Here is a 15,741-nt window from a genome sequence, read left to right as displayed (position 1 = left end):
CGCCTCCCGGGTTTACGCCATTCTCCTGCCTCAGCCTCCCGAGTAGCTGGGACTACAGGCGCCCGCCACCTCGCCCGGCTAAGTTTTTTTTTTGTATTTTTTTAGTAGAGACGGGGTTTCACCGTGTCAGCCAGGATGGTCTCGATCTCCTGACCTTGTGATCCGCCCGTCTCGGCCTCCCAAAGTGCTGGGATTACAGGCTTGAGCCACCGCGCCCGGCCTGGATTAACAAATTATTACACCTTGGAAATTTTCCGGATCTTGAATCAATTCGTCTCACTACTACTTTGAAATTGAATAATGGAGCAAAAGAGCAATTAAAATTGTAAAATATTAATTAGTTGATTTGGGTTTTGTTCGTCTTTTAGCTTTGTCTTAAACTTTTAAATATATAAGAAGTTTAAGAAATTAGAAAATTGTCATTTTACCTCTCCCTAAAGATTGAGCATTAGCCTAAGGTTTCGTATACATTTGGAACAGATTGCAAGCCTGTTGGGATATAGAATGTCTTGTGTTTGGTTATTAGGATGCAAAAAGTGAACTTTTTTCAGGGTCAGACATATATACAGATTGTAAGACAGTGACTTAAGTGCTGTGTACCAGAAATAGTGAGAAAATGAATAATTTTGTCAGAAGTAAGGAATATTAGGGAAGGCTTAACCACTCCCCAACCCCCGTTTTTTTTGAGTGGAGTCTCGCTCTGTTGCCCCGACTGGAGTGCAGTGGCACCATCTTGGTTCACTGCAACCTCCACCTCCTGGATTCAAGCGATCCTCCTGCCTCAGCCTCCCGAGTACCTGGGATTACAGACGTGTACCACCACGCCTGACCCCTCTTTCTTTTTTATTTATTTAGTTAGTTAGTTTTTTGTTTTGAGACGGAGTCACACTGTGTTGCCCAGGGTGGAGTGCAGTGGCATGATCCCAGCTCACTGCAACCTCCACCTCCTGGGTTCAAGCGATCCTCCTGCCTCAGCCTCCTGAGTAGCTGGGATTACAGGCGTGCACCACCAAACCCGGCTAATTTCTTTATTTTTAGTAGAGACAGGGTTTCACCAGGTTGGCCAGGCTGGTCTTGAACTCCTGACCTCAGGTGATCCACCCGCCTCGGCCTCCCAAAGTGCTGGCATTTCAGGCGTGAGCCACCGCACCCGGCCCCCACTTTCTTTTAAAGTAAATATGAAACCTCAAGACCAGTAACATTGTTTACAGCTTCCAGGTTGATAAGAATTAATAGACTGAGGCCACCTCTCAGTAGTAGTTATGATTTTGGAAAATATTCACATGTTTATTATTAGTTTAATGTTGTACAATTTATTGCATGATTAATAAAGCAGACTATATAATCAGTTGCCTGATCTAAGCAACCTTTAAAATTACATTTTAAGTGTTGCAATTATACAGAAAAGTTTACAAAAGTTTACAGTTTGATGAATTTCCTTTTTTGTTTGTTTGGTTTTTTTTGTTTGTTTTTGAGATGGAGTCTTGCTCTGTTGCCCAGGCTAGAGTGCAATGGTGTGATCCCAGCTCACTGCAACCTCCACTTCCCAGGTTCAAGCGATTCTCCTGCCTCTGCCTCTGGAGTAGCTAGAATTACAGGCACCTGCCACCACGCCTGGCTAAGTTTTTTTGGTATTTTTAGTAGAGACGGGGTTTTACCATGTTGGCCAGGCTGGTTTCGAACTCCTGAGCTCTACTGATCCGCCCGCCTCGGCCTCCCAAAGTGCAAGGATCACAGGCGTGAGCCACGGTGCCCAGCCCAGTTTGATGAATTTTCGCAGAATGAACACACTTATGTAACCAGAACTCACATCAATAAATAAAATTTTACCCACATCTCAGAGCATTCTCCATCATCATTCCTCCTGATTGCCACCTTCCCACCCAGAAGTAACTGCTATCCTGACTGCTAACACTATGGGTTTATTTTACCTATTTTTGTTAACTTACATAAATGGAATCCTACAGGACTGGGTGTGGTGGCTCATGCCTGTAATCCCGGCACTTTGGGAGGCCGAGTTGGGCAGATCACCTGAGGCCAGGAGTTCGAGAGCAGCCTGGCCAACATGGCGAAACCCTTTCTCTAGTAAAAAAATAATACATAAATTAACTGAGTGTGGTGCTGCATGCCTGTAGTCCCAACTACTTGGGAGGCTGAGGCAGGAGGGTGGCTCAAGTCCAGGAGGTGGAGGTTGCAGTGAGCTGAGATCGCACCACTGCATTCCAGCCTGGCTGATAGAGCCAGACCTAGTCTCAAAATACAAAGAAAAAAAAAAGAAAGAAAGAAAGAAAGCAAACACAGTAAATGGAATCCCACAATAAATGTATTTGGATTTTTTTATTATTATTATTTTTTAAGAGATTTAAAGAGGTTGTGTTGCCCAGGCTGGAGTGCAGTGGGGTCACCATAGCTTGCTGTAACCTCAACCTCCCAGAATCAAGCAGTCCTCCCACATCAGCCTCCCAAGTAGCTGGGACTATAGGTGTGCACTACTGCACCTAGCTAATTTTTGTATTTTTTCTAGAGACGGAGTCTCGCCCTGTCATCCATCCTGGTCTCAATCTCCTGGGCTCAAACAATCCTCGTACCTTGGCCTCCTGAATTTTTAAAATAAAGTAGCAGTATGGAAAATGTTCACCTTTAACCTGAAACCTTAATGGTATAAACTACGTTTACTTTTGCATATTCTCTTGCATTCATTTCTGTATGAATGTTTCATGGTAAGGGTGTTCATGTTTTATACTTATAGACATGTTTTGCATGGAGTTTGCTATCTTAATATAAGCATTTTCTATGTTGTATGGCCTTTATATTTATAAAAATACATAAAAATTACAAAGAAATCTGAAAATACAAAGAAAAAGAAAAGTAGTCAATATTCTTTTTTTTTTTTTTTTTTTTTTTTTTTTTTTTTTTTTTTGAGACGGAGTCTCACGCTGTTGCCCAGGCTGGAGTGCAGTGGCGCGATCTCGGCTCACTGCAAGCTCCGCCTCCCGGGTTCCCGCCATTCTCCTGCCTCAGCCTCCTGAGTAGCTGGGACTACAGGCGCCCGCCACCGCGCCCGGCTAATTTTTTGTATTTTTAGTAGAGATGGGGTTTCACTGTGGTCTCGATCTCCTGACCTTGTGATCCGCCCGCCTCGGCCTCCCAAAGTGCTGGGATTACAGGCTTGAGCCACCACGCCTGGCCAATATTCTTAATATTTATATAATGGATATATCATATCCATGTTGCCCAGGCTGGTCTTGAACTCCTGACCTCAGGTGATCCACTCGCCTTGGCCTCCCAAACTGCTAGAATTACAAGCGTGAGCCACCACACCTGGCCTTCTAGTAGCCTTTTTTTTTTTTTTTTTTTTTTTTTTTTTTTTTTGAGACGGAGTCTTGCTCTGTTGCCCAGGCTGGACTGCAGTGGCCGGATCTCAGCTCACTGCAAGCTCCGCCTCCCGGGTTTACGCCATTCTTCTGCCTCAGCCTCCCGAGCAGCTGGGACTACAGGCGCCCGCCACCTCGCCCGGCTAGATTTTTGTATTTTTTAGTAGAGACGGGGTTTCACCGTGTTAGCCAGGATGGTCTCGATCTCCTGACCTCGTGATCCGCCCGTCTCGGCCTTAATAGCCTAGTTGTTGTATGTTAATGGAATACTGTCTCTATTTCTGCTCAGTTCTCCTGGAGTAACATTTAATCAGGACTGTGTAATGTATGTATTTCATTGTTTGTATTCCTCACTAGAGTGTAATCTTCTTCATGGTAGGATCTTTATTTTGTTCAAGTTTTTATTTCTAACACTTTATAGTGCCTGCCATATAGTAGGCAGTGTTAGTAAAAATTTAAAGATGCAATAAATGAAATAAAACAGTATACACTGAAGTGCATCATAGCTGTTGACAGCTAAGAAGAGTACACAAAAGACCAATGGAAAGCTCATTCAAAGCAAAAGCACATAAACCATGATACAAAGACAAGCTTTCCCCAGAACAAGTCTCGATCATTAATCAGAGAGTACCCAGTAATCAAAGCCTATAGAAATGATCAATCTTTGGCCGGGCATGGTGGCTCATGCCTGTAACCCCAGTACTTTGAGAAGCTGAGGTGAGTGGATCACCTGTGGTCAGGAGTTCGAGACCAGCCCGGCCAACATGGCGAAACCCAGTCTCTACTCAAAATACAAAAATTAGCCAGGCGTGGTGGCATGCGTCTATAATCCCAGCTACTCGGGAGGCGAAGGAAGGAGAATTTACTGAACCCGGGAGGCAGAGGTTGCAGTGAGCTGAGATGGTGCCACTGCACCCCAGTCTGAGTGACAGAGCAAAACTCCAAAAAAAAAAAAAAAAAAAAAAAAAAGAGAGAGAAAGGAAAGAAAGAAAGAATCAATCTTTACACAAACTTGCAGATAAATAACTCAGAAAAAATTGCTAGAGAAGAGACTTGGCTGAACAACTGAAAACATGATGAATGGGCATCATCCCTAACAAGAGGCTATTGAAGAAAGAACGCAAGATGGGGCACAGGCACATTGGTTCACACCTGTAATTCCAGCACTTTGGGAGGCCGAGGCTGGAGAATTGCTTGAGCCCAGGAGTTTGAGACTGGCCTGGGCAACATAGTGAGACCCCATCTCTACAAAAAAAAAATCAACAAAACAAACCTGGCATGGTGGCATGCACCTGTAGTCCTAGCTACTCAGGAGGCTGAGGCAGGCGAATCTTGAGCCTGGGAGGTGGAGGTTGCAGTGAGTTGTTATTGTGCCACTGCACTCCAGCCTGGGTGACAGAGTGAGACCCTGTCTCAAATAAATAAATTAAATAAAAAATTTTTTAAAAGAATGCAAGATGGTAATGAAGGGATGAAAAGTCAAATTTTAGAGCCAATTATAAATTCAGACATAGAGCCAATTATAAATTCAGGCCTCATTAAACACATGTTTTTCCCTTTCTGCTTAATGATACCCACATGTGGTAACATACGACATATATGTACGTATGCGTAATTGATTTGGGAGTGTTTTACTGCTGTTAGTATTCCCTAAACTTCAGGGTGGATCTGTCAGTCTTTTCTACTAAAATACATTCTATTTGCTTTAAAATTTGAATTTGCTTATTTTAACATTCAACCATGCATCTGTTACCTATTTGTGTGGTTAGTTCTATTTTGTATTTATGCAGCTCCTATTAAGGTGAATAAAAGTGTGGTCATGGCACATGTGGGATTTTTCCTTTTTTCTTTTTTTGAGACAAAGTCTCGTCCTGTTATAGGACGAGACTGGAGTATAGTGGTGCCATCTCGGCTCACTGCAACCTCTGCCTCCTGGGTTCAAGTGATTCTCCTGCCTCAGCCTCCCGAGTAGGTGGGATTACAGGCGCCTGCCACCACGCCTGGCTAATTTCTGTATTTTTAGTAGAAACGGGTTTTTGCCATGTTGGCCAGGCTAGTCTTGAACTGCTGACTTCAGGTCCGCCTGCCTGTGCCTCCCAAAGTGCTGGGAGTACAGGCGTGAGCACGGCTGGGATTTTTCTTTTTTATTGGAATAGGATAAAATTCGATAGGTTAGTAGTAATTTGTTCTTTAAAGGCTAATTATTGATGCACTTGGCATCTTGGCATGGGGAAAAAATTAAAAATAAAGTATTGAAACTATGGAGAATTTTTTTTTTTTGACACACGGTCTAGTTCTGTCACGCAGGCTAGAGTGCAGTGGTATGATCACGGCTAACTGCAGCCTCAACCTACCAGGCTCAAGCAATCCTCCTACCTCAGCCTCCCAAGTAGTGAGGACTACAGGTGTGTGCCACCATGCCTGGCCAATTTTTTATACTTTTTGGTAGAGACAGGGTCTCACCATGTTGCCTCGGCTGGTTTCGAACTCCCAGACTTAAGCAGTCCGCCCACCTCGGCCTCCCAAAACTGTTAGGATTACAGGTGTGAACCGCTAAACTAGGCCAGGAGAAATTTTTGAGAAATTAATTTTCAAATAAGAAGTATTACTGGTCTCCCTAAATGATATATATTTCAAATGTGTTCTTTAGGGAGGTGGGTGAAATATTCAAAATGGCTATTTAGGGCTGGGCATGGTGGTTCGCACATGTAATCCCAGCACTTTGGGAGGCCGAGGCAGGTGGATTGCTTGAGGTCAAGAGGTCAAGACCAGCCTGTGCAAAGTGGCAAAATCCTACCTCTACCAAAAAAAAAAAAAAAAGGCCGGGCGCGGTGGCTCAAGCCTGTAATCCCAGCACTTTGGGAGGCCGAGACGGGCGGATCACGAGGTCAGGAGATCGAGACCATCCTGGCTAACACGGTGAAACCCCGTCTCTACTAAAAAGTGCAAAAAAACTAGCCGGGCGCGGTGGCGGGCGCCTGTAGTCCCAGCTACTTGGGAGGCTGAGGCAGGAGAATGGCGTGAACCCGGGAGGCGGAGCTTGCAGTGAGCGGAGATCTGGCCACTGCACTCCAGCCTGGGCGGCAGAGCGAGACTCCGTCTCAAAAAAAAAAAAAAAAAAAAAAAAAAAATTACAAAATTTAGCTGGGCGTGGTGGTGAGCACGTGTAGTTGCAGCTACTCAGGAGGCTGAGGTGGGAGGGTGGCTTGAGCCCGGGAGGTGGAGGTTGTAGTGAGCTGAGATTGCATCACTGCACTCCAGCCTGGGTGACAGAGCCAGACCCTGTCTCAAAAAAAAAAAAAAGCTATTTAATTTTTTTTTTTTTTTTTTTTTTGAGACGGAGTCTCGCTCTGTCGCCCAGGCTGGAGTGCAGTGGCCGGATCTCCGCTCACTGCAAGCTCTGCCTCCCGGGTTTACGCCATTCTCCTGCCTCAGCCTCCCGAGTAGCTGGGACTACAGACGCCCGCCACCTTGCCCGGCTAGCTTTTTGTATTTTTTAGTAGAGACGGGGTTTCACCGTGTTAGCCAGGATGGTCTCGATCTCCTGACCTCGTGATCCGCCCATCTCGGCCTCCCAAAGTGCTGGGATTACAGGCTTGAGCCACCGCGCCCGGCAATATTTAATATTTTTAAATGTGTTTGAGGTCAGGGCAATAACTGAATGTCCAGACAAGTTATTTCAAAGTACAATTTTGGGAAAACTCATATTTCATCTGTAAGTTATGGTGGGACATTTGTTTAAAGTATCAGTTTTTCTTTGTGCAAATGAAGTGATCTTCCAATTTTAATTTTTTATATCTTCAGAGGAAATAATCGTCATGCTGTATAGATACAAGATTCCTTGTTTTGGTTTTTTATAATGAAGAGTTGAAGGTTTATATATTAATTTTAATTTTCTTCATGAGAAATTGGAAATGGTAAAATGGGATGTCTTTTATGTCTGTGCGAATTTCTCCTTAAACAATTTTTCTAAGATGGTGGAGTTACCTTAGGAATGGTGCTTTTATGTGAAGCTGCTACCTCTGACATGGATATTGGAAAGCGAAAGAGTAAGTCACCTTACTCAAAATGTAACAGTGCTGCCTGTAATATGGAAAAAGAGTGATCTCTTAATCACTTTTCCTCTTACCTATAGGATAAGTAGGTTATTTTACCCCTTTACTATTTTTTCTTTAAATGTCGTGTCTGTTATTAAACCCCTTTACTATTATAAAAGTAGTATATGCTCTATAGAAAATGTAAAAAAAAAAAAACAGAAGCATGAAGCATTTATTCCACCACTGAAAAACTAATTATTTGTAAACTGAAATATATTTCTTTGCACTTATAAAAACATCTTAAAAACTATATATATAAAATTTTGACACTTCACACCCCCCTTTTAAACTGGAGTTAAATAACTAATAACTTTTTCTATATACGTAATTTTAAACTTATACTCTGTTTTTGTTTGTTTTCTTTAAGACAGGGTCCCACTCTGTCACTCAGGCTGGAGTGCAGTGGCATAATCATAGCTCACTGTAACCTCCGCCCCTAGGCTCAAGCTGTCCTCACACCTCAACTTCCGTAATAGCTGGGACTACAGGCATGTGCCACCATGCCCAGCTAATATTTTGTCCTTTTTGTAGTGATGGGCTTTTGCCACTTTGCCCAGGCTGGCCTCAAACCCCTGGACTCAAGTGATCTTCCCACCTCAGCCTCCCAAAGTGTTGGAATTACATGCGTGAGCTGCCGTGCCTGGCCGACTTATACTCTATATTGTAATTTAAGTATTCCAATTTTTTTCAATGTTTAGTTTTTTCCTAATTTCAATTATAATTATTCTTCCGTAACTATCATGATACATTAAGCATCTTTTATTTTTATTTTTTATTTTTTTTTGAGATGGAGTTTCGCTCTTATTACCCAGGCTGGAGTGCAGTGGTGCAATCTCGGCTCACTGCATCCTCTGCCTCCCAGGTTCAAGAGATTCTCCTGCCTCAGCCTCCTGAGTAGCTAGGATTACAGGCACCAACCACCACGCCCAGCTAGTTTTTTTGTTTTTTGGTTTTGTGCTTTTTTTGTGTTTTTTTTTTTGTTTGTTTTTTGTAGTTTTCATAGAGATGGTGTTTCACCATGTTGGCCACGCTGGTCTCAAACTCCCGACCTCAGGTGATCCACTCGCCTCGGCCTCCCGAAGTGCTGGGATTACAGGCATGAGCCACCGAGCCCAGCCATCATTCTTATTTTACGTTGTTTCCTTCAGGTAGATTCCTAGAAGAAGAATAACTGTGTGATCCTCTGTCTATTTTCAATTCTCTTGATGTTTTAATCATTAGAGATTACTTTGGCAAGTTAAAATAATTTAGATTTCTACTACTGGTATTTAAGAATGTTTGTTTCAGCCGGGCACAGTGGCTTATGCCTGTAATCCCAGCACTTTGGGAGGCCGAGGCGGGTGGATCACTTGAGGTCAGGAGTTTGAAGCCATCAAGCCTGATCAACATGGTGAAACCTTGCCGGGCATGGTGACTCATGCCTGTAACCCCAGCACTTTGAGAGGCTGAGGCTGGTGGATCACGAGGTCAGGAGATCGAGACCATGGTGAAACCCCATCTCTACTAAAAATACAAAAAAAAAATTAGCCGGGCGTAATGGCAGGCACCTGTAGTCCCAGCTACTTGGGAAGCTGGGGCAGGAGAATGGTGTGAACCCGGGAGGCGGAGCTTGCAGTAAGCTGAGATCTTGCCACTGCACTCTAGCCTGGGCGACAGAGCGACTCTGTCTCAAAAAAAAAAAAAAAAACCATGGTGAAACCCCGTCTCTACTAAAAGTACAAAAATTTGGCCAGGCACGGTGGCTCACGCCTGTAATCCCAGCACTTTGGGAGGCCAAGGCAGGTGGATCATGAGGTCAGGAGTTCGAGACCAGCCTGGCCAACCTGGTGAAACCCCCGTCTCTACTAAAAATACAAAAATTAGCCAGGCGTGGTGGCATGTGCGTGTTAATCTCAGCTACTTAGGAGGCTGAGGCAGGAGAATCGCTTGAACCCAGGAGGTGGAGGTTGCAGTGAGCCAAGATCGCACCATTGCACTCCAGCCTGGGTGACAAAGCAAGACTCCATCTCAAACAGCAAACAACAAAAAAAAATTAGCCAGGCATTGTGGCGCATACCTGTAATCCCAGTTACTTGGGAGGCAAGGCAGGAGAATCACTTGAACCTGGGAGGCGGAGGTTGCAGTGAGCTGAAATCGCGCCATTGCACTCCAGCCTGGGCTACAAGAGTGAAACTTCATCTTAAAAATTAATAATAATAAAGAAGGATAATAATGTTTCATTGTTTTTTTTTTTTTTTTTTTTTGAGACGGAGTCTCAAAACACTTGTCGCCCAGGCTGGAGTGCAGTGGTGCGATCTCGGTTCACTGCAAGCTCTGCCTCCCGGGTTCATGCCATTCTCCTGCCTCAGCCTCCCACAAGTAGCTGGGACTACAGGCGCCCGCTACCATGCCTGGCTAATTTTTTGTATTTTTAGTAGAGACAGAGTTGCACCGTGTTATCCAGGATGGTCTCGATCTCCTGACCTCGTGATCCGCCCGTCTCAGTCTCCCAAAGTGCTGGGATTACAGTCATGGGCCACCACGCCGGCCGTTTCATTGTAATTTTATCAACATTAATCTCATAAATATGTATCTGTTTTATAGATACATATAGATTTGCTAATCAGATAAGGTGGAAATATATTATTTTGTACTACTTTTATTGTTATAAGGTCAAATATTTTCCTAAATGTTTATTAGTCATTTGTGTTTATGTTTTTCCTTCTATAAATTGTCCTTTTATCTTTTCCATTTATCTGTTAGAGTCTTAGCCCTTTTATTTGGTTTGCAAGGAATTTTTTTTTTTTATTTTCGAGACGGAGTCTTGCTCTGTCTCCCAGGCTGGAGTGCAGTGGTGCGATCTTGACTTACTGCAACCTCCGCCTCCCGGGTTTAAGCAGTTCTCCTGCCTCAGCCTCCCATGTAGCTGGGATTACAGGTGCACGCCACCACGCCCAGCTAATTTTTGTATTTTTAGTAGAGATGGGATTTCACCATGTTAGCCAGGCTGGTCTCGAACTCCTGACCTCATGATCTGCCTGCCTCGGCCTCCTAAAGTGCTGGGATTACAGGCGTGAGCCACCCTGCCCGGCCAGACTTTTTTTTTTTTTTTTTTTTTTTTTTTTTCAAGGCAAGACCTTACTCTGTTGCCCAGGCTGGAGTGCAGTGCCGCAATAATGACTCACTGTAGTGTCGAACTCCCGGGCTCAAACAATCCTACTGCCTCAGCTTCCCAGGTAGCTATGACCACAGGCTCATGCTACCACTCCTACTTAATTTCATTTTATTTTTTGTAGAGATGGGGTCTCACTTTGTTGCCCAGGCTGGTCTGTATCTCCTGTGCTCAAGCAACCTTTCCCACTTTGGCCTCCCAAAGTGCTAAGATTACAGGCATGAACCACCATGCCCAGCCTGCATGAACTTTTTATATATTAGAATATTCACACATTGTTGTCTGTTACAGAGAGAAGCTAACAATGTAATTTGGTTTTACTTTCTTGAAATAAGTATAGGTCAAGATTTTCCTTTTATGATTAAAAAGTTAAATGTCAACCAGGCATGGTGGCTCACACCTGTAAATCCCAGCACTTTGGGAGGCCGAGGCGGGTGGATCACCTGAGGTCAGGAGTTTGAGACCAGCCTGGCAATCATGGCGAAACCCCATCTCTAAAAAAGCAAAAATTAGCCAGGCATGGTGTCATGTGCCTGTAATCCCAGCTACTCGGGAGGTTGAGGCATGAGAATCGCTTGAACCCAGGAGGTGGAAGTTGCAGTGAGCCAAGATAGCACTACTGCACTCCAGCCTGGGTGACAGAGCGAGACTTCATCTCAAAAAAATAAAAATAAGAATGTTAAATGTCATCAAAATTACCCTACCTAAATAAAGTCTAATATTTACTTTAACTTCTAGAAAAAAGATGAAGATACTGAACTTCAAATTTGAGAAGTACTTGTTTTGCTCAATTAAAATAAATTTTTTTTAGCTGGATGTGGTGCCACACACTTGTATCCCAGCTACTTGTGAGGCTGGTACAGGAGGATGGCTTGAGGTCAGTGAGCTATGATCACACCACTGCACTTCAGTCTGGGCAGCAGAGCGAGACTCAATCTCTAAAAGCATAAATTAATGAATTTTTACATATTAGAAAAATATCAGTTTTTAAATTTTTTTTTTTTAATATGGAACACTTCACGAATTTGCATGTCATCCTTGCACAGGGGCCATGCTAATCTTCTCTCTATGATTCCAGTTTTAGTATATATGCTGCCAAAGCAAGACTTTATCAGTTTTTAATCCAGTCAGTATACATCCTTTCACTGCCTGACTTTTTACGAGATCAGGCGCATTCAGGGTGCTATGGCTGTAGACTCTGCCTGACTTTTAAAAAATTGCCTGTTTCAGTGTTTATTCTTGGGAAAAGGCCATCAAAGTACACTGCTGACATGAACTTAAATTGTTAAACACTTTGGCAACATATACTGAAATAGTGACAATTTGATCTAAATTTCTTACCTAACAAAATGATCACAAATTAATAGATGTTTCTTTAGCATGTTCTGGGAACTGCTCTAAGCACTTTTAGATGTATGAAAAGAGGAGGATACAAATATATACAGAGTGATGCTATATATATGTATGTGCATATTTTCTTTTTCTTTTTTTTAAATTTGAGACAGGGTCTCACTCTGTCGCCCATGCTGGAGTGCTGTGGAGAGATCATAACTCACTGCAGCTTTGACCTCCCTGGCTCAGGTGATCCTCCCACCTCAGCCTCCCTACTGGTGGGACTACAGGCATGCACCTCCACACCTGGGTAATTTTTGGTAGAAATGGGGCCTCGCTACATTGTCCAGGCTGGTCTTGAACTCCTGGGCTCAAGCAATCCTTCTGCCTTGGCCTCCCCAAATGCTGTGATTTACAGGCATGAGCTATCACACCCAGTCTATGAGTACATTTTCTTAGAGAATAAAAGGCTAACTTGTCTACACTGAGCATGTGTTAATACTCAGAAAAAATATTTTAATTTTTGTGGGTACATACTCGGTGTATATATTTATGGAGTACATGAGATGTTTTGATATAGTCATGCAATGTGTAATAGTCACATCACGGAGACTGTGGTATCCATCCTTCAAGTATTTATCCTTTGTGTCATAAACAATCCAATTATACTTTTTTAGTTATTTCAAAAGGTACAATTAAATTTTTATTGACTGTAGTTATCCTGTTGTGCTATCAAATAGTAGGTCTTTTTTATTCTATTTTTTTTGTACACATTAGCCATTCGTACCTCCCCCGGCATTCCCCAACTACCCTTCCCAGCCTCTGGTAACCATCCTTCTACTCTCTGTGTCCATGAGTTCAATTGTTTTGATTTTTTGATCCCACAAATAAGTGAGAACATGTGATTTTTTTTTTTTTCTGTACCTGAATTATTTCACTTAATGATTTCCAAGGCTGGGCATGGTGGCTCACTCCTGTAATCCCAGCACTTTGGGAGACCAAGGTGGGCAGATTATTTGAGGTCAGAAGTTCTAGACTACCCTGGCCAACGTGGTAAAACCCTGTATCTACTAAAATACAAAGATTAGCTGGGCGTAGTGGTGCATGCCTGTAATCCCAGCTACTTGGGAGGCTGAGGCAGGAGAATTGTTTGAACCTGGAAGGCAGAGGTTGCAGTAAGATGAGCTGGTGCCACTGCACTCCAGCCTGGGTGACAGAACGAGACTCCATCTCAGTAATAATAATAATTTCCAGTTCCCTGTTATTGCACGTGACAGGATCTTATTTTTTTATGACTGAATAGTACTCCATTTTATATATGTACCACGTTTTCTTTATCCGTTCATCTGTTGATGGACACTTAGGTTGCTTCAAAATGTTGGCTATTGGGAACAGTGCTGCAACAAACATGGGAGTACAGATATCTCTTTGGTATACTGATTTATTTTTCTATGGGTATATACCCAAGTAGTGGGATTGCTGGATCATATGGTAGCTCAATTTTTAGTTTTTTGAGGAACCTCCAAACTGTTCTTCTTAGCGGTTGTACTAACTTACATTCCCACCAACGGTGTACAAGGGTTCCCTTTTTTCCACATCCTCACCAGCATTTATTATTGCTTGTCTTTTGGATATAAGCCATTTTAGCTGGGGTGAGATGATAGATATCTCATTGCAGTTTTATTTGCATTTCTCTGATGATCAGTGATGTTGAGTAGCTTTTTTATGCCTATTTGCCATTTGTATGTCTTCTTTTGAGAAACGTCTATTGAATTATTTTGTTTTTTTTTTTTTTTTATCAGGTTATTAGATTTTTTTCCTGTAGAGTTGTTTGAGCTCCTTTTATATTCTGGTTATTAACCCCTTGTCAGATGAGTACTGTGCAAATATTTTCTCCCATTCTGTGGATTGACTCCTCACTTTGTTGATTGTATCCTTTGCTCTGCAGCAGCTTTTAAACTTGATGTGATCTCATTTGTCCATTTTTGCTTTGGTTGCCTGTGCTTCTGGGGTGTTATTCAAGGAATTTTTTACCAGACTAATGTCCTGGAGAGTTTCCCCAATATTTTCTTGTAGTTGTTTCATATTAATAGTTTGCAATCTTAGGCTGGACAATGTGTAGATTGCCTGTAATCCCAACGCTTTGGGAGGCCAAGGCGGGCAGATCACTTGAGGCCAGGAGTTTGAGACCAGCCTGGCCAACATGGTGAAACCCTGTCTCTACTAAAAATACAAAAATTAGCCGGGCGTGGTGGCATGTGCCTGTAGTCCCAGCTACTTGGGAGGCTGAGGCAGGAGGATCGCTTGACCCAGGAAGTGGACGTTGCAGTGAGCCAAGATCATGCCACTGCACTCCAGCCTGAGCAACAGAGCAAGAATCTGTCTTTAAATATATATATATTAATATATAAATAAATATATAAATAAATATATAAATATATATTAAATATATAAATATATATTAAATATATATATGGTTTACAGTCTTAGATTTAAGTCTTTAATCCATTTTGACTTGATTTTTCTATATGGCAAGAGATAGGGGTCTAGTTTTGTTCTGCCTATGGATATCCAGTTCTCCTGGCACCTTTTATTGAAGAGACTGTGTTTTCCCCAGTGTATGTTCTTGGCACCTTTGTCGAAAATGAGTTCACTGTAGGTGTATGGGTTTGTTTCTGAGTTCTCTCTCCTCTCCCATTGGTCTGTATGTCTGTTTTTATGCCAGTACCATGCTGTTTTGGTTACTGTAACTCTATAGTATAATTTGAAGTCAAGTAATATGATTCCTCCAGTTTTGTTCTTTTTGCTTAGGATCGCTTTGACTATTGGTCTTTTGTGATTTCATATAAATTTTATTTTTTCTATTTCTGTGAAGTTGTCATTGGTATTTTGATAGGGATTGCATTGAATCTGTAGATTGCTTTGGATAGTATGGACATCTTAACAACATCGATTCTTCCAGTCCATGAACATGGAACATCTTTCCATTTTTTGATGTCCTCTTCAATTTCTTTCAGCAGTGTTTTATAGTTTTCATCATAGAGTTCTTTCACTTCTTTGGTTAAGTTAACCCTTTTCCCATTTGCCCTGAGAATACTCACCAGCAGTGCTTGTGGCTGCAGTGTTTACCCTGAGATAACTCTGCCGCAAAATATCTTGCTTTAATTATTATTTTCACATCCACTCTAGTATATCAACTTTGGAAATAAAATTGATATGTCAGATATCACTGGGTTCAAGTGATCCACTACCACTACTGAAAACAGATTGCTGTAAATAGAGTAATATACTAGATATCATTCAATTTGTATTTCTATTATAGTGGTATTTCCATTTATAAAATATAGTAATTATTGATCACTGAAAATGTCAAATCCTAGAAAATGTAGCATTCCACGTGTAATGTTTACACCATTCTCGAACAGTTGTTGGCCAGAGATTCATTTGATGAATTCAATTTTTCTGAAATAGACAATTCTGATGATTCAGATGATTCTGATGTTCTGTTTAGTAATAACTCCAACAACAGTTTTTCTGTTTTAACATTGAAAATCAGATTTACGGCCGGGCGCGGTGGCTCAAGCCTGTAATCCCAGCAGTTTGGGAGGCCGAGACGGACAGATCACAAGGTCAGGAGATCGAGACCAGCCTGGCTAATACGGTGAAACCCCGTCTCTACTAAAAAATACAAAAAACTAGCCGGGTGAGGTGGCGGGCGCCTGTAGTCCCAGCTACTCGGGAGGCTGAGGCAGAAGAATGGCGTAGACCCGGGAGGCGGAGCTTGCAG

At 42.4% G+C, this 15,741-nt stretch overlaps 2 protein-coding genes, 1 non-coding gene and 1 pseudogene across 42 annotated transcripts in view; 1 reads left to right on the top strand and 3 right to left on the bottom strand.

The window, feature by feature from the left end:
- LOC126946307 (S-phase kinase-associated protein 1-like) overlaps positions 1 to 7,757 on the bottom strand; it is a 682,386-nt pseudogene extending 674,629 nt beyond the window's left edge. The window contains exon 1 of the transcript XR_007722627.1: positions 7,747 to 7,757. The product of XR_007722627.1 is annotated as an S-phase kinase-associated protein 1-like (transcript). The remainder of the gene's footprint in view (positions 1 to 7,746) is intronic.
- The window catches only part of LOC126946324 (cytochrome c oxidase subunit 7B, mitochondrial), a 1,159,743-nt gene that overhangs the window by 50,422 nt on the left and 1,093,580 nt on the right, over positions 1 to 15,741 (bottom strand). The window lies entirely within an intron of this gene.
- MAGT1 (magnesium transporter 1) overlaps positions 1 to 15,741 on the top strand; it is a 62,717-nt gene that overhangs the window by 40,269 nt on the left and 6,707 nt on the right. Inside the window, exon 8 of the mRNA XM_050776382.1 lies at positions 7,349 to 7,423. Coding sequence (XP_050632339.1) covers positions 7,349 to 7,423 — 75 coding nt within the window. The remainder of the gene's footprint in view (positions 1 to 7,348; positions 7,424 to 15,741) is intronic.
- On the bottom strand, positions 11,624 to 11,726 carry LOC126946955 (U6 spliceosomal RNA). The gene has a single exon (XR_007722819.1). It is a non-coding gene; the product is annotated as a U6 spliceosomal RNA (small nuclear RNA).

The sequence above is a fragment of the Macaca thibetana genome, chromosome X (genome assembly GCF_024542745.1).
Source record: "Macaca thibetana thibetana isolate TM-01 chromosome X, ASM2454274v1, whole genome shotgun sequence".
Taxonomy (NCBI): domain Eukaryota; kingdom Metazoa; phylum Chordata; class Mammalia; order Primates; family Cercopithecidae; genus Macaca; species Macaca thibetana.
Note: the sequence above shows the minus strand (reverse complement) of the source record. Positions and strands in the feature narration are given on the sequence as shown.